The 26,017-nt window shown below is 35.9% G+C and overlaps 1 protein-coding gene and 1 long non-coding RNA gene across 4 annotated transcripts in view; one reads left to right on the top strand and one right to left on the bottom strand.

Moving 5' to 3' along the window:
• Window positions 1–26,017, top strand: part of LOC107754343 (synaptotagmin-7-like) — a 132,972-nt gene that overhangs the window by 86,242 nt on the left and 20,713 nt on the right. The window contains exons 3-5 of one of the 3 annotated variants that reach the window (XM_016570760.1): window positions 2,176–2,255; window positions 3,894–4,028; window positions 21,466–21,582. In XM_016570760.1, coding sequence (XP_016426246.1) covers window positions 2,176–2,255; window positions 3,894–4,028; window positions 21,466–21,582 — 332 coding nt within the window. Of the gene's footprint in view, window positions 1–2,175; window positions 2,256–3,893; window positions 4,029–9,131; window positions 9,212–14,495; window positions 14,886–21,465; window positions 21,583–26,017 lie in introns of those variants that run through there. The other 2 variants (XM_016570757.1, XM_016570759.1) reach the window with 2 other exon arrangements.
• Window positions 25,707–26,017, bottom strand: part of LOC107754344 (uncharacterized) — a 14,677-nt gene continuing 14,366 nt past the window's right edge. Inside the window, exon 3 of the long non-coding RNA XR_001641577.1 lies at window positions 25,707–25,721. This is a non-coding gene — a long non-coding RNA (uncharacterized LOC107754344). The remainder of the gene's footprint in view (window positions 25,722–26,017) is intronic.

The following is a 26,017-nucleotide window of genomic DNA, read 5'->3' as shown; positions in this document are numbered from 1 at the left end:
TAATAAGTGATATTGTTTCAAATCCTGAAACAGGTTTGTGTTCCTGACTTTGATTATGTGTATCTTCAGCACAGTTTGTAGTGCAGGCTGCAATATTAATAATATTTATTTATTATAATTTTTTTGTCTCTTAGAAATGCACATTTGACAGTAGCTTGAGTTGACAGTAGAAGTAGCTTGAGTTAGGATGCAGATGTAAATTTATGTTCATTATCAAAAACAGTAAACATCTGTAAAAAATATAACAACCTCATTTTTATGTGGTGAAATGTATTTATTCTGACTGTTTTGAGTTTTATTAAAATTAACCATTGGTCTTCCATTGTAGCATACATTTAGATCATGATAACCAGAGTTAAAACCACACATATAGCACCTCAATAATACCATGGTAAAAATGTATCTGGTTTCTAAGTATTTCTATGAAAACAGTAGTCTAAATACATTTAGTATAAATGCACAAATGTTACAGCTTAATCACAAAAATATATTTTATTATATTATATTACTCCTTTAATACATGTCTACATTAATAATATAGGGGGGTGGGGGTGCGGCAGAGGGGCTCGAGCGCCTGCCCCTTTAAACGCCGACGCTATAAAGTGTTGTTGTAAAGTGTCATGTTGTTTCAAACCTGTGTGGCTTTCTTTCTTCTGCAGAACACAAAAGATGATGTTGAGGTGAGGTGATGAGGTGAAATATATGAGGACAGGCTAAACAGTGTCTTCAAGACTCATACAATTATAATGCATAACAAAGAAAGCAATGCAGAAGCCACTCAGCATTATATGAATCTCACCCCCATAATTTTTTCCCACTTCACTTTGGTAATAACTCTCAAACTCGTCCACTATTCATATCATCTCAGAGACCATTAGATACAAAGATACAAATTAAGATGTAACTGACTGTGTTTACATGGATACTCGTCAAGACAGCCATTCTTACATAATTTTGTGTGTGTTTGCTCAAGAAGGCACGAAAGAAAACTCTATTTGAAATTTGCAAGCTGCATGAGCTGTGTCTTTGGTTGGTATGGTTTTAGTGTCTTTTTCTTAATCAAACCTGATAAGAACCAGTTTAAGATGAACCAAGAAAGTAAACTAAATAAATTAAAGCTAATTAAAAATATAAAAAAATCTAATAAAAATGACATAAAAAGCACATAACAAAATTACTGACATTTAACTAAAATTCAAAATATATAAAAATAATAGTACAAATAAAATAAAATTCTAAATATTAATAAATAGTATAATATATATAGACAAAATTGTCTAAGACAAAACTGTATCTACTTTACTGTATCTATAAAGCAGTACGAAGGTATCAGTAGAAGGTACATTTTCTTGTCTAATTATAAATATTTTTTTATTAATGCATTTATTTTTATATTATTTTTATATTAAAGTTACTTTTTATCTTTGGGACATTTGTTCATTTTGGTAATACTTGCACATGATTTTGTTTTCTGTTTGCTCTTCTTTTTTGCAACAGTTTGCATCTGAATTATGATTTGTCATCTTCTATCTTTTTTCAATCATTTACAACCACATATACACCGTAAAGTCATGTTTTCTGTTGGCTGTGCATGAGAATATAAATACGAGAAGCTGTTACAATGAATCCGATGTGGCATTTAAAAAGTCTAAAAACCGAAATTGAATTAACACGCATTACGCTCTCAGGTATTACGGTGTAAATTCAAAAGTTGATTCCATAACTTGCATTACTTCTAACTCGGTCTGTCTCCCTACATCTAAACCTGAACGTGGGTTGTGTCGCAAACCTCCTGTAACATGTTGTTTATAGAGCAGAGAGGCGGACAGCACTGACGTCTATGAAGGGTTTCCACATCGCCACCTACTCCTCTGAAGACACTTTCTGTCATTCTGTCTCTCCCATATGCTCCCGCTCTTCCTCTCCGGCAGTCCGTGACGCTGCCGAAGGCTAAATTGGCTATTTCCATGTAAATATGAGGCTTGTGTGTGGTTTAATTACTATGGAGATGACTTAGGACCGACCATGTGATTTGAGCAATCAGAACGAAGCATCAGGGAGAAGAGCGGGAAGCAGGAACGGCGGATAATGCTAGACGTACAGAAGTTGGAGGCGGAGCTTGTGATCGATTAGGAGACTGGGAATAAACTTCCTTTATTCTTCTCTGTCTTTCAGGGGAAGAGAAATAAACCAGGAGTGGAGTCCGTCGGGTCTCCAGATTCAGGAAGAGGAAGAGGAGAGAAAAAAGCCATCAAGTAGGTGCAGGGACATTTGTTTCGTTCAGTGAGGTGTTTTGTAAGATCGTTGTGTTGGAGTGAAGCCTGAACATCCGAAATCAGCGCTGCGATCACAAGAAAACATCCCCATTATCGCCACAGACCACAAACACGTGTGTTTTGAACAGAGGAAATCATTTCAGAAGTTGTTAAAGCAGTGGCAGTCCGTCAGAGGAAGCAAGAGAGGCTCAAAAATGTGTTTAAAATCAACATAGCAATTATAAAAATTATAAAAAATTAACCATTGTTTGAATTAATTTACATACTGTGCCTAACTTAGATGCATATAATGTAAAAAAAAATGGATAAAATTTTAAGTAATAAAATGTCATATTTTTTGTTGTGTGATAGCCCAGAGAATTTTAATTAGCAAATTGATTGACTAATTGATTGATTAATGAAATATATATTTTATAAAATTTTATTAAGAAATAAAATGTCATTTTTGTTGTTGTTGTTGTTGTTGTTGTTGTTGTTGTGTGATAGCCCATAGAATTTTAATTTATTAAATTCCTAACATCATTTTTGAGATGCACCTGTATATATATATATTTTTTAATAGAAATAATTATATTATAATAATATAATTTAATACACATATGTTGTCTTATTATTAATATTAATACCTATATTAATAATTAATATTATTAAAACAATAAACAAACAATGTGAAGTCTACTGCAAATATTTATTGTTTTATTCCATGTTGTTCAATGTATCAGCCTTCTGGAATATTCCCGCACTGATCGGCACTGCCTATAAGTTATGATTTCCTTTCCATTTCATTCACCATTAAGTTGAACAGTCTGACGGTGAGTGACGGTGAATCTGAATGCGCCGGGTTTCGCTGAAGAGCGTTTGATTGAGGATGCGGGATGTTTGAGCTCAGCAGGACGCTGCGGTCCCATTGTTTTGCTGGTCGGTTGATCACACGGCTTCTTGTTTGCGGGACGGTTATTCTAGGAGACGCGCGCTGGTAAAAGTTGGTGCGATGTCTCGCCTGTGTTGTGTGCTTCATCACATTGCAGCTGCTTGTTTGGACTAATGAGTATGTTGGATTTAAAGCTTGCAGGTGCTTGTGGAAATAATATTTTTTTAACTGAAAATTGCTTTTTTGTGTTCCCCTGAAGCTGTTGTTGAAATTATAACTTGATGTGATCTTTTCCCCCCAATATCAGGTTCATCTGAGCCTTCATGTTTCTCTCCATCCTTGCCAATATTTATTTTCTTGAGCCAAACATGAATGGTTTTCACCAAAAAGAGCATCTAATGTTGCTTTTATGATGTTTAATAATGTGTTTTGGTCAAGTGTGATGCTCTACAGCTTTCTATCTCTCTCTTTCTCTCCTTTATGCTTTTGATAAATCTAGTGAATGCACAGGTATAATCTCGCTCGTTTCTGCTCTGCCGCATTATGGATACATTGGCTCTGTTTTTATTTCCCTGTCTGCTCATAACAATGTCTTTGCACCTCCTTATGAATGGCGGATTCCTCTCCTCTTCCTTTTTAACCACTTCTTGTCCCAGATAAGGAGACGCCCGGAGATCGGCTGTGTGTAGACTGATGGATGAAATGGATGACTGATGCTCTACTGACATGTATGTGTGTCTCTTCAGTGATTTAGACAGAGACTTTTGGAATAACAATGACAGCAGTTCAGTACAGCAGCGCTGGAGCTCATACCCGCCCAAGGAGTTTGTACTAAACATTTCTCCTTATGCCCCTTACGGAGATCCACGCCTCACACTCAAGTGAGTCTCTGTTCAGGCTGGTAAGAGACACAAACCCCTGACCCACAGCTCATGACACACCCCAAACCCAAACCCTCAGCAGTCACACCCTAGATCTGTGTTTCCAGACCTTTAACTATAGAAACACGAAGTCTGCTCCACTTTATTTGTTACTAGTCAAGAGCCGCCCACTTAGACAGGAAACCACTGTCTGACTGACATATAAAGTGACCAAGCGTTGTTTGCTTTGTTTCTTACGTGCCGTTTATGTGGAATACGTATTCCTGAAAATGATTCATATGGTCTATAACATGGAAGTTGCATCTTAGTTTTATTTTCAGAACTGAATGAGAAACAAATTAAAAATCAGTTTTTCGCTGATGCCGGGAAATAACTTTCTGCTGCACAATTGCTGTTTTCTTTCGCAGATTTTACAATGCACTAATTCAGCTCATTTTAGTTTCTGCATTTCAGTTGAGTAGGCTGTGATGTCAAAACTGTCAAGTTTGCAGTGTTTGAGCTCATCCGTTAGTGTCTAATTATGTTTCGCTGTGCAGTGAGTTATATATAAATATACTTATTTTTATATTAATTATTAAGTATTAATTATATAAAATTATATCTATTATACATATTCAAATATTTTAAATTATTACATATTTTGCTTAAATCAAATTATATTGTAAGCTATAATTATTTGTAACAAATTATATATTAAGATGTATTATTTATTATATTTATTAAACATATATACATGTACATTATATATATATATATATATACATTTCTGTATAAATTTGTATGTGTATGTATTTAATATTTTTTAAAAAGTAATAATAATTTAATATTTTACTTTTAAAAATGTACTATTTTATTTAAAAAAATATGATACTCAAATTATAATGTAAGTAACAATTATTTGTAACATATATGTGTATTTAATATAAAAAAATAATAACAAATTATATAATAATGTAAGTAACAAATTATAATGTAAGTAACAATTATTTATTATATATTTGGTGTGTATTATATATTATATATATACACACACACACACACACACACACATATATAAGCTGTCCCACGTGAAGCCAATCAAATGCATTGAAACAACCAATATTCTGTTAATATTTGTTGTTTTTTGTCAGGCGGTCAGGCGGTCAGGCTAAAACTAACCTCCCTCAACACAACCTTTACCCCACACACTGTGCCCCATCTCATCCGTTACCCAACCTCACCCCAATAACCACAACCACACCCTGATCACTGGCAGGGCTGTAATGATGAGGAAGCATCCCATAATCCAACACACTTTTCCAAAAGGATGTGGCAAAGAACTCATAATGCCACACTCATACTGATTGTGCCTGCTTGTCTGTTTGTGCTGTGAATAATACAGTATCATTACACCAACCAAGATAAGACACATAAAGCCAAAATGCTTTGAAGTTGAAGTGTGTAATTTCGGCTCCTAAGTGTGTGTGTGTGTGTGTGTATATATTGTATATATAATTTATTTAATATTATATTATGGGTTTGTAATATTAAGAAATAATATTATTTAATTTTAAATAGCTGTCCTTACTGATATTTTTCAGCCTATTTTTAGATTTAAAAGTACTCACTTCATTAAGAGTGCTTGTTATTTTTTTTGTAACATTTCAACAGGAATATTTATCATCTTTCATATTCTATATTATAATATTTTGATGTTGTAGCATAGCAACTGTTTAATTTTTATTTTTTTTAACAAAATAGTTTAGATTTATAATATTGGTAATTTATTGGTTATCTGCTTTAAAATGGAAATAATTATTTATTATTTATTAAAATGTTGAATTTACTTTTATTTTTATATTTTCAGTTTACATTTTAATTTTAGTTTGTTATGTGCTGTTGTAATTTTATTCATTTTTATTTCTATTTAGCTAGTAATTTTAGTACTTTTTTGTTACTACTATTTTTGTTTTTTATTTCATATTTTTTATTTATTTGTAATAGTTTATTTCACATATTTATTTCGATATTTCTTGTTTTAGTTTAAGGTTTTCATCTAGTATTTATATTTTGCTTGATTTCAGCTTTATTTCTGTTAACGTAAATGATTTTTAATAGTTTTAATAGTATCGGCTCCCCTAGTGGCACCAAACAGAATCTCGCATTGCGGAAATTGCACACTTCATGTTTAAGTTCGTAATATGAATGAAAGTCATTATGCAGATTTTATTCTTTAATGCCAGATTGATGTTCTGTACGCTTTGCAGGACTGCAGGGACATTATCAATGTATAGCACGGTTAGCCTCAAAATTCCCCACCAGACGTGCAGATATTCTTCTTCAAATCCATTTAGTTTTACCAAAAGTGCCAAAATTGGACAGTAAATGTCCCTCACTGCCTACAGCCCTGCTTTCTCTTCCTAGCTTATGACCTTTAACCTTTCACCCCCTCCCCTTCCTCCTCCTCCCCCCTCCCCCCATGGGGTGTTACCATGGAGACGGACAACCCTCCTGCTTCAGCTATCCAGCAAACAGCAACAATAACAGTAAACAAACAAACAAAAATTGCATCAATGGTGTGTAACCCTCCTTGCCGTACGCTCCCGTTGAGGGTTGACCGTTACAGTCTGATTGTGGTGTGGTAACCCCCGTTTCACCTTGTTTTGAGACGGTGTTGTTTTGCCTCTGTGCTCTCTGCCTCTCACCTTTCTCGGGCTCGATGTGTCCCTCTAGCAGTCCTGATTCTTCCAGCCTCTGTTTGGCAGCGGTAAACCCTCGCCGGCCTAATCCAGACAGGTTTCGCCCACCGCTTCCCGTAAAGAGCGAAATGGTTTAAACACGCTTGTCCATCAAATGCAGCGGCAGATGCACGGAGGGGTTCAGATGGGGCGGCCGGTCTAGAAAATGAAAAATTAAATTAACATGTTAGCCGCGGAGGCTCAGGTGATTCAATTTTCCTGCCTCTCGACCGGTGAGGACCTGCTGGATTAAACGGTGTGGGGTGTTTGCAGACCGCTGCACTGAAGCTCTGCTATTTGAGACGGAAGCCGCAGAATGAAACAAAACCGACCTGGAACAGCCGCTTTGTCGCACATGTAGTCTAGTTTGCAGCATTTAATCCTGATTTAGGCTTTAGAACCTCAATAGAAATCAATGATTGTAGGAGATTGTGATTTTACATCCATTGGATGTCTTCTGCATTTGGTTCAGTGATCTCAACCTATTAGATCAAAGTGTTTATATCAATGTATATATCAATTATATTGTGATCCTTTTTGTAACAATATAGTAGATGTTCGTATTTTGGGATGCACAATATATCAGTCTGCTAAATGACTAAATGTAAATGTAAATATCAGTCATTGGCTAATATTTGAGATTTAAAAAAATATTTTTGTATTATAAATTAAAATGTCAATATTTACTTTTTATTTATAATAAAAAGTAATTTAAAAAAAGGAAATATTGGCTGCTTTTGTATATTTAATTGTGCAAACTCATTTCACCTTTTTACATTTGTCTTCATCTATCACTATTAATTACACTAATAATTTAATAATGATGAAAATCTAATCTCTAGCAAATCTCAAAAGTAATAACCATTTTTCTTACTGTACAAAATAATGTTGCGATGCATAAATTCACTTGTAGCATTTAAAACAATCGATTTTAATTTGTTTATTTAGACAACTTAGTATAGAATTTTAATATCAGCTGTTTATCAGTTATTGGCCATAACATGAAAATAAATATTGTCATATTGTTATCTGCCAGAATTGTAATGAAGGTGCATCCCTGGTAAATATCTAAATTATTGTTATTGTTATTATTATTATTACTACTACCATCATCAGCTTTATTAGTTGTTGTCCATAACACAAAAATAATTATTGGTTTATCGATATCAGATAAAAAATATTATTTTTATATTAAAATTTTGTATATTATATATATACACACACACACACACACATATATGTATATACACTGTATGTTATTATTATTATTATTAAATATTACTATGTATATATTTTTATTTTAAGTGTGAAATCAGATCCCTCACCTTGGTTTTGTGGCAATCTGCGGCTCCCGGCTTTGTCACATAAAGCTCTTTTTGCTGTTCTCCTGTCGTTTTTGTTGGTGTTAATGTTGCATTGTGAGTGTTTGAGCGGTGCAGCAGTGTTATAAATCTCTTTATAGCTGCATGATGACTTTCACCAGGTCCACAAACCGGTGACCATGATTATAAATATTGATGGCAAAAGTAACCCTTGTCAAATTTTATGTGTCTATGTGAAGTCTGCAACATTTATGGGTGTCATTAATGCGAAGCATGTCACTGGGAGTACAAATGTGGTTATTTGAAGCATCGTGGTTGTTAAGTCCATTTGTACGCCAAAAACACCAATTTATTATTAGCTTATTAGTGGCAGAAGCTGCTTAGATGCTTAAAATGTTCTTCACACTAAGAAAACAATGGTTCTTTGGGGAACCAGAAATGGTTCTTCTATGGTTTTTTTTTTTCAAACCAGCTTTTGGAACCCTTATTTTTAAAATATTTATTCTTAAAATGTTCAAAAATGGTTCTTCTACACTCTTAAAAATAAAGGTTCCAAAAGTGTTTGTTTTCCACAGAAGAAATATTCCATGTTCCATGGATGTTAAAGGTTCTTCATGGAACCATCAATACCCATAAAGAACCTTTATTTTTAAGAGTCCACTCTTAAAAATAAAGGTTCTTTATTGCTGTGAAAAAATAAATAAATAAAAAAAAACAAGATTTGAAACCTTTATTTTTAAGAGTGACTGAGAAATGACTCGCTATACGATAAAACTAGATAAATGATAATATATATATGATAAATATATGATAAAACTAGGCTCTGTTACGCCCCCTAGAGGAGAAGCTGCACTTGATGAATCCCAGGGTGACTTGTGTTAGTATGTAGTCATGTAGTTCGCTGTGAGGTCACACATGCAACACTCTCATGGCAAAAATGATTGTGATTTATCCAAACCTGTAACCATTTCTTCTCTCCCAATGTTTGTCTTTTTCCTTTTCTCTCGTTCCTTCCGTCTCTCCGGCTCTCTCTCTGGCGGTCGCGCAGCGACAGCGTGAGGAGCATGATGACGGGGGGCATTAAAGCCGGCAGGTGGCAGACTGTACAAAGCTGCCTGCATTCGGGAGACTTCAAGAACGGCAAGTGAGTTGAGCCCACAGGGGACAAGAAAGAGAGATGTGATGTGTGTGTGAGATGTTTAAGAAAGTTAAAAATGCCTTTGTGTGGGTCTGCGCTTTGCTGAGATTTCAGGCCGCCCTGCAGTCTAATAATAGCAGGATCCGTACCACTGACTCACACACACTTAGAAACACTCAGAAGCGGCGATAGCTCATTTCAGTCCATTATAAAACACAACAGCCACAGCAATGACTCAAAAGGCGGCATAACTGGTGATATCATGCACCTGATTGAGTCTGCAAATGCGATATGTGAGGGATAATAAATATAATCGCAAAGCCGAAGGGTCTTGTATTGGCCTGAAGTGGGTAATTTTGCGATAAAGACCGGCTGACTGTACAATCTGGCGTATTATACAGCAAACAAAAGGACAGGAAATATCGATTTTATTGCGTTTTAAGTAGACATATTCAGCTCAATTGTTTTCAACATAATAATAATAAATGTTTCTTGAGCAGCAAATCAGCATTTCTGAAGATCATGTGACACTGAAGACTGTAGTAATGATGCTGAAAATTCAGCTTTGATCACAGGAATAAATTACGTTTTACAATATAATCAGATAGAAAACAGTTAATTTAAATTGTAATAATATTTCACAATATTACCGTTTTTTTTTTTTTTTGATGAAATAAATGCAGCCTTGGTGAGCAGAAGAGATTCTTTCAAATTAAAGTGTAGGTTCATGTGCTCTGTTCACAATCCAGTCAGTTCCTGATGGTGCATTTTGAAGTAAAATTGGTTGCAAATAGCATTCCATCTTGATTTTGTTGTATTTTGGCAGAAGTAAGAATCTACATTATGATACTTGAAGCTAACATCCATTATAAGTACAGTATATTCGACTGCTGAAAGTCCCATATTACTAGAATTGAGAGTTAATCAGAATCAAGTATTCCAGTGAGCTGTAATAAACTGTAATCACAATCAGATGAGAAAATACGATGTTTCAATGACAGATTTCCATAACTTGTCTGATGAGTTTCTGAACACCAGATTTTTCAGAGCTGTCAGCACACGGTTAAAGTTTTATAGAAGCCGTTTCAGTGACATGAGTGATAGCTGGAGGATGTTAAACACAAATTTTCCATCTTAATCGCTGACAAGTGAAACCGTGTAGCACAAAATATTAATGCACTAAAAGTCCTATAAATGTGCTTAATATTTCAGTGAACCGTAATGTGTATCTGTCAGCAGTGTGAAGCGAATGCTGGGAGTGGAGGAAATATTATAATGTTAGAGAAACCAGACCGTTTTATTTCAGCGTCACAACGTGACAAAACAAAGCTGTGGCCCTGTCCCAAATGATGCACTCATGCTGACTTTTGCATGTGTCCATGAAGTCCACGAGACCTCATCATATCCCATTTGTAGCGGTAGATTCAGGAGGGGTTTTATGAGCGCCTCCTATGGTGCATTTCTCATTTAAGTGAGGACAGCAAAAGCTGAGGTCAGCATTTGAGACATCGTCTACATAAACAACATCCCAAAAAATATGACTAAACATAAATGGACTCAAGAAAATAACAAGTAAAAGTGTAAATAGAGCTTTTTACAGCGTAAATAAAAACTGCACCTTTAAAGTCGAAATGAAATGGCTTTTTCAACCTGTTCTTCTGTAATCGGATGTATTTCTGAGTAAAATGGTATTCAGTCTGGGGGGGGGGTAAGTTTTAGTGGTTTTCGGGCGGGGGGGGGGGGGTAAGTTTTAGTGACTTATATTTCTTTTTTTTTCTTTTTTCTTTTTGCTTATAGTCAATCTAGATACATTTATATTGTCTATTTTTTCATTCCTCAAAAATTTATTTTATGAATGGAAATGTATTTTCCTGCCCATGACATTTTTTTTATATATTTTAGCATTTAAAGGTTTACAAGAAATATATTTTTTAATATTTAAAAAACATTTAATTAAGCCATGCTGTTAATAGCATAATTCGTCATATATACATATATATATATATATACTGTATATGGTCCATTTTTGTTTATTGTATATTTAAATACACTTACAGTATATTGTCCATTTATTGCACTGTGGCCTTTAATGGTTTAAAAATATATTCTTTAATATTTGAAAAACATTTTATTAAGCCATGCTGTTTACAACATATTTCACAATATATTTTTGGAATAATATTTTATTTTGTATATTGTCACTATAAATACATTTATATTGTCTATATTTTACATTTACCAAAAAAATTATTTTATGATTGGAAATGTATTTTCTTGGCCCTTAAAGTACATTATGCAATGTGTTTTTTAAAAGTTTAAAAGAAATATATTTTTATATCTGAAAAACATATTTCATTTAGTCTTGCTGTTTACAACACATTTAGCTTATATTTGAAATCTGGCCAGAATTTTATTTATTTATTTATTTATATATTATTATTTATTAATTTTTTGCCATATGGGTTATTTTATCCATCAGATTTGTGAACTGGATTGTGAAAAACAGCCATTAAACAACAGAATTTGATGAATTGTGCAAAATAATACCAGCTACATACTAAGCAAGTAAGCTGGGACAATTTTGATTTCATGTTGACTATAACAAGACTAATAAAGAAAACCCACCAAGGGAATAAACAAATGAATTAGACGAGGCATGAATAAAGAACCAAACCTCACAAAAGACCTCCAAAACACAATCTCACCAAACCAAAACAAACCAAGAGCTGCTACGACGCCACTGTATCCATGTGCCGCTTGTGTGTAGACGTTCACACAGCAAGTGTTGCACACACATACACACAGGGGGCTCAATTTAAGTTTTCTTCACACTCTTCGCTAACACCTCTTCTCCTCCAGCACCTCACATATTCTCTCTTTGTCTCACATCTCTCTTCTCACACTCCATCCATACCACCAGTCCTCGTTCTTCTCTCGTTCTCTCTCTCAACACGCCCTCCGTTTTTCTCCGTCAGTAATTGGATTCTATTTTCAGGCAGCTATATGTGTCTGTCTCTTGTGTTTGTGTCTCACACCCCCTTTTTATGGTCTCTCTCTTACTCTGTCTCTCTTTCTTGCCTACATCTTGTTCTCCACTATGCTTGTTTTGCCCCCTGGTGTTTGTCTTGCAACTACCTGATGCCCTTTACCAGCTTAACCAGTTGAGCCGATGCCTGTTAAGCCCTATGCCATCTCATTAATGTCACCATGAAATCAAATTTGGCCCTGTTTACTTTATTAATACATGTTCCTGGTCCTACTGTGAAGGATGAAAGAAAGAAAAATGTTAATATAAGATTCTGAATAATGTTAATATTAACTAGTAGTCATTGTTTTAGGCTACTGTTGCGTGTAATACAGTTTTAGGAGTAGGTTCAGGGTTATTACCAGGTTATTGTAATTACTATAATAAGTACATAGTATGTACACACGGAACAGGACTGTTAAATAAAGCGCTTAAGGTTTGTGCGACAACTACATTTCATGTAGAAAGCATCAATTATACAGCTAATGTGCATCCTTTGCTCTTTATTACGATGCAGCACCATTAAAAATATCTCCTGTGAAGTGAAAAGTGAGAAATTCTCAAATGTGTCTGTTTTTGTAACCAAAATCGCTTGTACGTCACATTGTGTTTGAAGGCAGCATTTCCTCATTAAATACCCTGTTTCACATAAAAGTATGTCACATTACAGAAGTAAAATGGGATGTGAATGCCTTTTCATACTGATTTTAATATTAGGATGGTTTTCCTCCACTGGAGCAAGTTTATGTATGCCCCATAAACTTTGTATTAAATTCAGCTTTAAATAACTTTGAATTTTGTTTAATGATTTCTTTAAAATCTTCACTGACAGGCACTGTCAGAAAAAAAATTCAAAGATCGTATCTTTAGGGGTATATCAACTTGACACTTGTCACCTATCTAGTACTCTAAAGTAATAGTATTAACCTATTAGGGGTAAATAAAGTTCAAAGATGTCCCTGTAAGGAAGGGGTGTCAAAATCTGCCCCTGGAGGACCAGTGTCCTGCAGAGTTCAGCTCTAACTTGCCCCAATACACCTGGCTGGAGTTTCGAGTATGCCTTGACAGTGGCCCTCCAGGAGCGGTACCCTGCTTTAAGGATACTGCCCCAGTGACAGGTTGTTGTACCGTAAAGGGTACAATTTTTGCGCATTTTGTCTGAGAGATAGAATAGCCAGGGAGTGTTTACAGGAATCATGTTTGCAGCTCAGGTGAAACTCATTATGAAGTTTCCGAGGTGAATTTGACACAGTTTTGAGATCAGAGTGAAACAGGGCTAATGAGAGAAACAGAGGGATGTAATTTCGAAAGGGAGGGGAGGACAAAAGAATGACGGATGAGCCAGCGTAGTTGGTTGGTTGCTGAATGGACACAGGGGGCCGTGGCGTTACTTAAAACGAGTGTCGCAAGAAACGACGGGCAAAGTTAAGAGAAGAAAGGGAGGAGAAGAATGTGTGAAGATTAGACAGAGATGGGAGGCTCTCAACAGACCAAAAAACAGTCTCCCAGAAGAACCGGTGGCGGGCGACTGACGCCACACACGCCGCGGCACGCACATGCGCACGGTCATTCAGGGCAGACCCGACACACGCCGCGATCCAGTCAGGCACGCACAGGAGCGGGCCGCAAACAGGCCGCACGCGCCTCCCAGACGCACACGCACGCTCACCGCTCACCGTCGGCTCAAGGCAGTCTCACTCGGGCCGGGAACGGACACGCGCACGCACATTTGCAGGCTCATGCAGACCAGGGCGGCTGTGGTCTCTTCTGCTACCTGTGTTACGGTGGATACTGCCTCTGTTTGACGCTTCTCTCCTTTTTTCTTCTTCTTCTCCTCTCCCCACCTACATCTCGCCCTCCTCCTCCTCCTCCTGCTCCTCTGTCCCCTTCTTCTTTTGATGACACCATCTTTTCGTTGTCCTTTTCCTCTCTGGCTGTTCCGTTCTGCCCCTATCCTTCCCTGAACCTCTCGTTCTCCTCTATGTCTCCATTATCGCCTCTCCTGTCTTCGTCCGACTCCCTGACTCTCCTTCACCCGGATTCCGAACTCTTTCCTTTCAACCTGTCATCTCCTCTTCCTCTATGCCCATCTGTGTCCCCTGCTCCTCCTCCGACCCCTTCCAAATCCTCCTCGGATCCTTCTCCTCATCCCCGCCCTTTTGTTCTTGTCCCACCTTCTCTCCTCCTTCTTCCTCGTCCCTCCCTCTGTCGCTCCCGCCCTTCTTCGTCTCGCTCCTTGCCCTCCCTCCTGCTCTGCCCGCACAGTTTGTCCGACCACACCCTCTCCTCGGACGAGACCTTGGACAACATCCCGTCGACAGGGGCAACACCTCGGCCCCACACATTGCTGCGTCAGCAGAGCCTCCAGCAACCATTGATCCAGGCTCCGGCCCCAAGTTTGGCCAGTAGGCCGCCCATCTCCCAGAGTCTGGGTCAGTTGCACACACAGCCAGGTAGCGGAGGGGGTGGGGGTGCGGGGCCTGGGAGAGGAGGCGGGGCCAGTTCAAGGAACTCCAGGGGCGGCCCGGCAGGTGGCGGAGCTTCACGCTGTAAGTCAGGAGGTGCCGGGGGGCGGGCCTCTCATGGAAACCCTGGCAGCGTGGATCACATGATGGGTCAGATAAAGAGTCGAGGCCTGGATGTTAAATCCTTCCTGTAAGTCACTTCCTGTGTGGGTCTGTCTTGTGCATTCCTTTTTGTCCTGTATTTGCATGTATTCCTAACTTTTTCAGACTTGTCTAAGTAATTTCCCAATTAGAGATAGTTCACCCAAAAATGACAATTCTGACATCATTTATTCACTTTCAAGTCATTCCAAACCCATATGACTTCTTTCTTCAGTAGAACAGAAAAAGAGAAGTTTATCGGAATGATCACGCTGCTCTTTTCCATTAAATTGAATGCATATACAGTGGCTTTGGCCTATAAAGCTACAAAAAATGACAAAAGAAGTATAACATGGGTCCAGCTTGCACTGTTTTCCAAATCTGTTTTTCTTATGCTGTTTTCCAAATCTTTTGAAGCGAAATGATAACTTTGTGTCTGGAGCAGACCAAATATAAGTCATATTTGATACAAAGGTTTGCCACAACTCTGAAATTTCATTTGCATTCTTGTATTCAAATATACCATATCAAGACATGTCTCACCGATTTCATATCATTACTTAAATTTTAGTCTGTTCTTTGTATAGAGAATTTATATATAGCACACAAGTCGTATGGACTACTTTTATAGTGCCTTTTGTCCTTTTTAAAGCTCAAAAGTGTCCATCGTCATTCATTTTCATTGGAAAAGGAAAAGAACAATGGCAAATCATCATTCTTCAAAACATCTTATTTTGTATTCCACAAAATAAATCATTCATTTTTGGGTGAACCTAAAGGTACAATTTTTGCACATTTTTATGAGAGCTTGTGCATTATTTGAGAAATAACTCGGACTGCATCAGTCCCCTTTCTCTGGGATGCCTTATAAATACTAGCCCTGCTTTAGTACTGGTAATAATAGAGCAAATAAAAGTGTAACTCTCCCAGAGTTCAGCTGAAAATGATCTGCGTGCCTCTTCTTGTTTGTCCTTGCCTCTGTTCCTGCACCTCTGTCTCTCTTTCTCTACACCTGTCTGTCTCCAGACCCTGTCAGACAGTCGTTCATTCTGTCACACTATATTTCAGCCCCGCAGCAGAATATCTCCCCCTTCCCTCAGCACTCTGCACTGATCTGCTGTTTTGTGATGTTCTGTTTTATATGACTGAATATTGCCTTGTGTGCAGCCTGCCTCAGCTGGTTTAAATATGTCACATTTTAGGACCTCAGGGGACCGCTGGAGATATGGTACCAGGACTAATTTTATATATGTGTGTGTCAGCACATGCGTTTTTGTTTGGGCATGTGTTTGCCTGTGTGTGAGTGTGTTCATGAGTGTTTAATGTGTTTCTTCTGTGTTTAAAGGGACAGTTCACTCCAAATTATAATTGTTTTTTTTCCCTCATGTACTGTAATTCCACAACAATTTGTCTTTCTTCTTTCGAAACACCATAAAAGTAGTCCATACAACTTGTGCACTATATTCAAAATTTTCTGAAGTCATATTAATACTTCTAAAGACTTGAAATATTGTGGATTACCTCTTTTAGGGGGATTTTTTTAGTTTTTGAAGATTTATAGGTCACTGTGTGACTTCATTTTATGCAAAAGAAGCTCACTGATATTTTTAAATGTCTTATTTTGTGTTTCATGGAGGAAAAACATCATATGGTGAGTGAGTAAATGGTGGCAAAATATAAATTTTTTGGGTCAACCATAACCTTCGTTACACTTACGCTCGGTCTTTTGTTTTCAAACAGGGCCGTTTATTCGAAGTCTGAAACATAATGCCCTAAAATAGCCGTGACTTATTGAGCGAACAGGACTGCAGACTATCAACCGACCATAGCACATAACAACTGCTTGACAGGGGCTACAGGTCTTCAATAGGCTGAGTTTATGTGACAGCGTTTAACTCCGTCTCTGTAAATCTCTCCGCCTGCCACTGCGTGACCTGTGGAGGAAGGGAGGGCAGGTCTCAGCTCAAATGACAAACAATTAACGCGACTGAACATCATCTAATTTCCCAAGATTATCCACACGTGAACACACAGCAAATCGGCGTGATTGATGGATTTCATGGTTCTCAAGTGATGTAACATGGTTGAATTTGTAAGCCTGCCTCAGTTGCGCGTACGCGACGTTTGGCTCTGTTGTGACGCAGTTAACTGAATTATAATAGATGCTTTCCTGAACGGGGTCGGTGCGAGAGAAGGCCTGTAATTTTCACATTTAAGCACGGTGATTCAGTGATGAATAGCTAGGTGTTTTCACACGCTGCTAGGTCAACAGCTTTTTATGACAGGTTTGAAAAAGACTTTCTAGTGAAAGGCCGCTGATATTTTCTACAAATGCCATTAACCCGTGCCACATGATATTTACACGCTCATTTTTCAGATGCACGTCTTATATTTGATATGTATTCTTCATTCTTCATCCTGCTCTTAATCATCTTCTGTCCAGTGATTAAAGGAGTAGTTAGTGTTATTTTAGTATTATTTATATACTATTATAGCATTTATTAATATTTTTAATTAGCTTTTATTTATATTTTCAGTTTTCATTTTAGTTTAGTTTCAAACTTGTATGATGTTGATGCTGTTCTTTGGACAAAATGGACAAAAAAGAGAGAGAGTTCATATAACTTCAGAAGACTTATAAAACAGTACACAAGTTGTATGGACAATTTTATGTACTTTAAATGCGCTTTTCTGCATTTTTGCAGCTTCTCTGCCTTTGGAGATGTACTGATTTATATAATAGTGTATTAGGAAAAAGCCTGTCATAGGGGTTAGTAACATTATGATGAGTACCTTTTTGGATGAACTATTCCATTAAATGTGTATGTTTGGTTATACGTGTTTATTTGCACAGTTTGTTTGTATGCAGGCAGGTGTTGAGGTTAAAGTCTTCGCTACAGATTCACGTTAACCCTGAAGCATTGATTTTCTGTCCTCCGAATCATTTCTCTCAAAATGGATTGTTACCCCAGGACAGAGAAAGAAATAAGAAAGTGGGTAAATCGAAGCCTGAGTCAAGCTTTAGAAACGCATGCTACCATACTATTGATGCAGTTTGCAGTATAGATACTCTGCACAGTATGCAGATTTTCTGTATGCATTTAATACTCAGATGACCTACAGCATTTGTCCTTGCATGTCCATTATTGATAACTGGAACATTTCCAGTATTGATTGAACAATGTGCAGTATGCATTGTTACAAAGTATGCTACACTGTAATTACATGAAATGACTATGTTGCATGTTTAATTTAGCATCTGGTTAATTTAGCCAGATTATTTCACTGTTTTACTAGTTTTATGCCAAATTTTGTTGGTTTGATCAAATAACAAGGTTTTTGCAGACTCTTAAAAAGGTCTTAAAGTCTAAATCCACCCTTCCACAAATTAAGGCCTTAAAAAGTTCTTAAATCAAGGCAGAAAGTCTTGGTAACACTTCATAATTAGGTTAACATTAGTTAACTACTTTAGTTCACATGAACTAAGCATGAACAGCATTTATTAATCTTAGTTCATGTTAATTTCAACATTTACTAATGCATTATTAAAATCAAAAGTTGTGCTTGTTCACATTAGTTAATGCACTGTGAATTAACATGAACTAACAATGAAAGACTGTAGTTTCATCAACTAACATTAACAAAGATTAATAAATACTGTAATAAATGTATTGTTCATTGTTTGTTCATGTTAATTAATACATTAACTAACATTAACTAATGGAACCTTATTGTAAAGTGTTACCAATGTCTTAAATTCATAAAGTCATGGCAATAAACGTTGCATACGCTGCGAGAAAAAAAACAAAATCTTCATAAGTATTTTTGTATGGTTTTGCAGTATGAATTACTAAACTTCTTTAAGTCAAGATACAGTTAAATACTAGTTGAAAAATACTAGTTGAAAAGCAAAATGAAGATATGAAGTCTTGTTTTCTGAACAAAACTGAACAAAATAGAGCAAGTTTATGCTTAAAACAATAACTAATATCTGTCGACAAGGAATAAAAACTTGTTTTGCCTTTGAATTAAGTTGATTCTCTGCGCTCATTTGTTCATTTTATTCATAAACTCATTGATCAATTTCTCAGAAAACAAGACTTCTTGTCTTATGTCAAGTTAATGTATCTTGAGATAAGAATCTTTTGACATTTGTATTGGAAAACAGGTATAAAAATGCAAAAGGAAGGACATTTTATATGCTTTATATGCAAACGGTAAAATGGTAAAATGAATCAAAAAGTGATGGAGATCTGTTGGAAAATGCATTTTCAAGTTGCTAATATAACTTGTGTGAACCATAGATATGAATTATTTAGAGACCATATTGACATATTGTGTTCTCTTTAATTTATTCCTTAAATTTTCTTGGATTTACCTGCAGAAACTCTAAAATAATGCCCTAGAGAAAGAGACGAAATAGGGTCGATAATATTGCTTTGAGTTCAAAATGTAAAGTTAAATGCATTGCATTCTGAAATACAGTAGTTCTTGATGTTTGCATACTGTACATTTGGGCAAATGCAGTAAATAATTTCAGAGAATTCACGAACTGTGAACAATATGCATACTGCAAAAATAGAATGGAAGTATGCAATTCCCAAAACATCCTTGTTCCGCTTATGCTGGGAAGACTAAATATTTCATCTCCGCTGGTTAAAGGGGGATGTCATTGACACACATACACGGCCTTGGGTCTGACATAGAGACAGATAAAAGGGGAACAAGAAAGGGAGGACGAAGACAGAAAGAGAGGAAGGGGGAGGTGGGGTGTAATTGAGGGTTGTTGGTGTGTTATCGGTGGTCAGCGACAGTCCTGTGAACATCCCCGAACATTCACCCATCCAGCTCTCACCGGAAAAGTGCCTCCTTTTATTGCTTTGACAATAATGATTCCTGTCTGTTGCGCGCACGAGTGTGTGTCGTATATGTGCGAGTGTGTAGTCGCACCAGCCAGGAGCAATTTTTTGCAGCCATTAAATTCTGAAAGGTAAAAATAGCCACAGTGTGCCAAAATGGAGGGAAGCCCAGGAGAATATGAAGGAACGGATGGATTTACAGCAGGAGAGAGAAGAAAAATGGAAGATGGGGAAGTGGAGGGGGGAGGGATGAAGAGTATTAAAACCACTTTAGATGGGAGGAGAAGGAAAGGAAGTGAAGAACAAGAGATCATAATACCATATGACAAGGTTAGGACTGAAAGGAATAGCTCAGCTGAAAATGAAAATACGGGCATTGTTTACTTCACATTCATGTTGTTTCAAACCTGTGTGCTGTTATTTATTTATTTTTATTTTTTTGTGGAAAATAAAGGGAGATATTTCGAAGAATGTACACCATAGGGATGTTAAAAATTTGGCCTGAACAAATTTTCAGAAATAAGGTAGTTAATTAATTAAAAATAAAACGCTAAAAGCTCAAATTTGTTGTTTTAAATTTTAAAAACAAATTTAAGCATCACAACAACATAATATGAAAACTAGTATAATATAGAGTAGCATAACATAAAAGCTTAATACTCTTTGAGATGAGATTTAATAATGTTAAGGATTTAAAGATTCTAATACTTAATTTAAGAGATGAAGACAAAATATATAAAATAATAATATACTGCATATCCACATTTAATACATTTTATATATAAGTTTTTTATATATAAAAATAATCGCATCCAAAATAAAAGTTTTTGTTTACATAATATATGTATGTGTACTGTGTCTATTTATTAAGTATATGTACATACACACACATACAGTATATATTTAGAAAATATTTAAATTAAAATGAAAACTGAAAATATGAAAATAAAGCCTAATTAAGAAAGGAAAAAATGAAATCGCATCATATGACCCCTTTAAAAAGATAGTAGAGTCCACAGTTATAATGATAATAACACAGAGGACCGATATCACTTTCAGAACAATTTTCCAGCTGTTGAACGATAAAAACATTGACAGCCAATCAGATTCCACCTGAGCTTGAGCATTTAAAGCAACAGACAACAAAACTGCAGCATGCTTATAAAAAACTGAACATTATTAGTGTAGAGGGCAATATATTTACCGTTATAGTTATCGTTCTTGGTGTGAAAGGGCCTTAATTAAAGGGATAGTTCACCCAAAAATGATCATTTACTGAAGCACAAGTAGTTCCAAAACTCATACAGGTTTGAAACAATTAATTTTTATTTTGGGTTGAACTATCCCTTTAAGAAAAGCTGCGTTATATCTTGAACTGCAAGGTTTCATCATATAATCAACACAGATATGCACATGTACAACTGGCTAATGAGAAATCTATCATTTGGGTCAGTATACATGGTGTTTATTATGTTTGAACTAGTTTTGAGGATGGCACGCGTGGCATTTCTTGAGGATCTTCAGTCTTTAGTGAGCATAAACATGAGTGCATGCTTGTAAATCAGCTGCTGTAAAACAGAACATGTGCAGTATTTGTGCAGTGACGTTTGAGGAACGGGGCCGATATCCCAAACTCAACACGAATAATATCTGCTGCCTACTAACGGTTTCTCCTTCCTGTTTCCTCTCACTCCCGACTCTTACTTTCTACACTTTACTGCTCTCTCTTTCTGCTCTTTCTTTGTTTTGTGTGTCATTTTCTTGGTGAAGGGAAGGAAAAATGGTGGTTCTCTCTCTCGCGATCGGATTGGCCGAGCAAGACGACTTTGCCAATCTGCCAGACCTACAGGAAGAACCGCCCAGTCAAGAAACCCCCCCTGACAAGAGGTATCTGTCAAAGTGTGTGTGTGTGCGTGGAGAGATGTATTATATGTTTAACCAACCCACTGCAAGCGGTTGAGCACCTGCCAGAGAGCACGGCATTGTGGGTAATACCCATCATAGCGTGGATTTGCCACCGGTCCAGACACAGTGGTGCATTGCGTTCTCACTCGCTCTCTCTTTCAAGTCGTAATGAGAGCCAGTAGTTTCTCTCAAGCTCTGTTCCAAAACGCTAGTGAGCCGTCATGCTATCGACTGCCAACATAGGCAGCCAAATCTCACACGCGAGTTATTTGTAGTGCACTTCATAGGCAGCAGCTCTGCATGGCAGGTGAACCTCACAAAAGAGCTCTACTCATGAGAACCGACTCTTAATTGACTGTGCGGTAAAGTTTAACATTAGCATATTGCTAATCTAAGGGTGTTATAATCTAATAAACATTTGAAATAGAAAGTGTGCACAAGTTTTGGGTAAAATAGTTATCAGTATATTGATCTAATAAGTAGCCTATTAATACAAAATAATGCTAGAAAATGGCACACAAGAAGCGATTCTCGTTTGAGTACAATAGTTTGATGTTAGCATGTTGCTAAATAGCGATAATAATGAGAACTGCATGAGAAACAGTGCTTTCAATTGATTATTATAGTAGGACATTAGCATGTTGTCATGTTTACATGTTAGCATGTTGCTAAATAGCGATAATAATGAGAACTACATGAGAGACAGTGCTTTCAATTGATTATTATAGTAGGACATTAGCATGTTGTCATGCTTACATATTCTAATAAGCCTTAAAAGTATGTTGCACATACGAATTACGAGTAAAAGTCAGTTTTTTTTATTTGACTGAACTATTTTATCGATTCTTTTATTTTATGATAGCATGCTACTAAGTTAACTATGTAAGTTAACTATGTAGTACTCAAATTAACATAAAAATACATACAGGCACGTATATTAGTACATTTTTAAGTTTGATGTTAGCATGTCTAAATAGTAATCTACAGGAGAAATGGTACTTTCAGTTGATTTTATTATAGCATGACATTAGCATGTTGTCATGTGTACATTGCAATACTTTAATAAGCCTTAAAAGTATGTTGTACGTACAAATGATGAGAAAATAGTCAATCTTTTAGTTAGATTGAAATATTTTATCAATTATTTCCAGTATCGACGCAAAATGGCTCTATTTACAAGAATACTAACAATGCATTAATCAAATTAGCATCAAAATACATTGTACAGACAAGTTCTGAATAAAATAGCGCATTTTTAACCATTTATATTCCAATAGTTTGATGTTAGCGTGTGGCTAAATAGCAATATTCATGAGAACTACAAGAGAAACGGCACTTTCAGTTGATTTTATTATAGCATGACATTAGCATGTTGTCATGTGTACATTGCAATACTTTAATAAGCCTTAAAAGTATGTTGTACGTACAAATGATGAGAAAATAGTCAATCTTTTAGTTAGATTGAAATATTTTATCAATTATTTCCAGTATCGACGCAAAATGGCTCTATTTACAAGAATACTAACAATGCATTAATCAAATTAGTATCAAAATACATTGTACAGACAAGTTCTGAATAAAATAGTAAATTTTTAACCATTTATATTCCAATAGTTTGAGGCTAGCGTGTGGCTAAATAGCAATACTCATGAGAACTACAGGAGAAACGGCACTTTCAGTTGATTTTATTAAAGCATGACGTTAGCATGTTTACATCGCAATACTCTAATAAGCCTTGAAAGTATGTTTTGCTTACAAATGAGTAAAATGTTCAATCTTTTTAGTTAGATTGAACTATTTCATCAATTATTTTCAGTATAGACTCGAAACAGCTCTATTTACAAGAATACTAAAATTTATTCTGAAAAGGTTTGATGATAACATGCTACTAAGCTAACAATGCATTAACCAAATTAGCATCAAAATACATAGTACAGACGAGTTCTGAATAAAATAGTGCATTTTTAAACATTTATATTCCAATAGTTTGATGTTAGCGTGTGGCTAAATAGCAATATTCATGAGAACTACAAGAGAAACGGCACTTTCAGTTGATTTTATTATAGCATGGCGTTAGTGTGTTGTCGTGTTTACATTGCAATACTCTAAGCCTTAAAAATATGTTGCACATACAAGTGAGTAAAATAGTCTGTTTTTAATTCAGTTAATCTTTTCAATCGATACTTTTAGTATTGATGCAAAAAGCTCAATTTACGAGAACAAAGTTTGATGATAACATGCTACTAAATAAACAGCATAATGCTCAAATTAGCATTAGTGCAGATTGATTGTTTTCTTCATGAAGGATGTAGGCGCGTACTGGAAATATGCTTATTATGACTGTTATTAATTTACATTTTATTAAAACCTGCAAAAACCTTTCTGTCGAGTGATGTAAATAAATTTTACAATAGTTTATTGTGCATGCATATTATATTTAAAGTTGCTTAAGCGAAATCACGTTATTGCTTGATGACGTCAGGAACCGATGAATCGACTTTTTGAACCGGTTCAATGAGCCAATCTGTCCGAAAAGTACCGTTTCGCGGAAATGAATCAGACATTGCATCACTAGTTTCTTGCTGTGTTATTTTGTGGCTGTGTTATTTTCCTCCTGTCTTGTGGAACAGGGAACGCTCTGGATGAATGCTGTCTAAGTAGGCGTCTCGCTAGGTTTTGGAAGAGAGCTTCAGAATGGCTGATACAAAGTAAATTAACAAGCTGTACATTCGGTTGAATGTCGTTAATAAGTACTGAGCTCATTAATCATGCTAATGAGACTCACCTGAGGCTAACGGCTGTTTGAACGCCATTGGTGGCTGTGTGGGCCAGAGCTCAGCCAATGAGGTGTGAGATACAGTGACTTCCTTCATGCTGAGACGTGAACTGTTGTGATCTTGACTGCACGCCTTGCGTGTGCCTTGTTTATTTCTGTTTTTGGCATTTTTATCCCTATTTGTTCTTCTTTCATCTTCTGAATTTAGCATCAGATCCTTTTATCTCTGCTCTCCTTGAACACGTCTCCCAAGTTCACTCTTTTCTTTTATGCTTTATGTTGTATATTTGTGCTCTCTCACTAGGTGTCTCATTAGCTTTACTTTTCCCGCTCTGACATATGTTCTGAATGGAAACTACTGTGCAGTATGCAGTATAAGTTGCATGTGAAACATTGTACAGTATGAACGATAAACATTTCAAACAGATTGCTGCATTGTCACATGACCTCATGAAATTTAATAAATCATTTACATAAATGCGTACAGTATATACTCAAATTGTTTCAACATTTTTTTTTACTTTAAATGTACTTCTAATTGTAATTTAATGATGAAAAACAGTTAACAATAACTATAACAATAACTAAATAACTATATTTATTATATAATAAATAATAACCTATTTTATTTTATTATTTTTATTTTGTTAAAGTTTACATATAACATGTAAATAAATAACATATAACAAAATAAATGTAAATATGGTTTTGTAAACTGGATAATGTTTCATTATTCCCAAATTATGATGAAAAAAAAAATTTTTTTTGATCAAAATTTGAAAATGTAAAGCATTTTTACACAACATTGGATTAAATAATAAATCAAATTTACAAAATAACAGTATTTACATCTATTATTTTGAATGTAGGTATGTGCAAATAAATATGTATAAAAATATAAATGTAAATATGGATATTTTGTAAATTAGAAGAATTTTTTTTTTTCCAATTCAGATAAAAAAATTTATAAAAACGATTTTTATTAAATCACAGGTTGAATGCGCTTCTGTGTGTGTGTGTATGAATGCCTGTCACTTACATAAACATTCATTTATTAAAAAGCATTGCTCTCTATATAACACACAGCACACACTCTGCCTACACCTCTCCAGGGAAATCCTCTCTGGCTAACCAGCGATCATCGCACGATGTTTTTGCACTGGATAATGGCAGTGAGTCACAGGCTGAATTAGATTTTGATCATTTAGAGGGCCGACGAGTGATCGCAGCTAAATTGGAGAATGCAGACGTGAGTGTCTCTCTCTCGGTGTCTCACAAACAGCCGCTGTATGACATTAGCGTTATGATTTAGTGTGTTTGGTGGCGTGCCAGTGAGAGGAGAGAACTGACGAGGCTAATTTACAGGCCTCTGACTGAAGTGCCGTAAGTCTCCTGAGACCGGCGCTAACACACACTCGGATGCCTCTTTAAACACCAAGAAAAACATTAGGGGTCGCTCTGATCAACATTAATATTATACAGACTGATGCAGGGCTTCATTAAGACGGAAACACCTGTAGTTCCTGTGCTGCTAGCGCCTCCTCTGTTGAAGCCAATTATTGTTGCTCTCAACCTGAGAAAAAACAAACAATACACATTATATAGCGCTGTTCAGTTTTAGGACTGAGGATGTAAATATAT

The sequence above is a fragment of the Sinocyclocheilus rhinocerous genome, unplaced genomic scaffold, assembly GCF_001515625.1.
Source record: "Sinocyclocheilus rhinocerous isolate Xijiao unplaced genomic scaffold, SAMN03320098_v1.1 scaffold561, whole genome shotgun sequence".
NCBI classification, from domain to species: Eukaryota; Metazoa; Chordata; class Actinopteri; order Cypriniformes; family Cyprinidae; genus Sinocyclocheilus; species Sinocyclocheilus rhinocerous.
The sequence above is the reverse complement of the archived record's forward strand: the minus strand, read 5'-3'. Positions and strand labels throughout refer to the sequence as shown.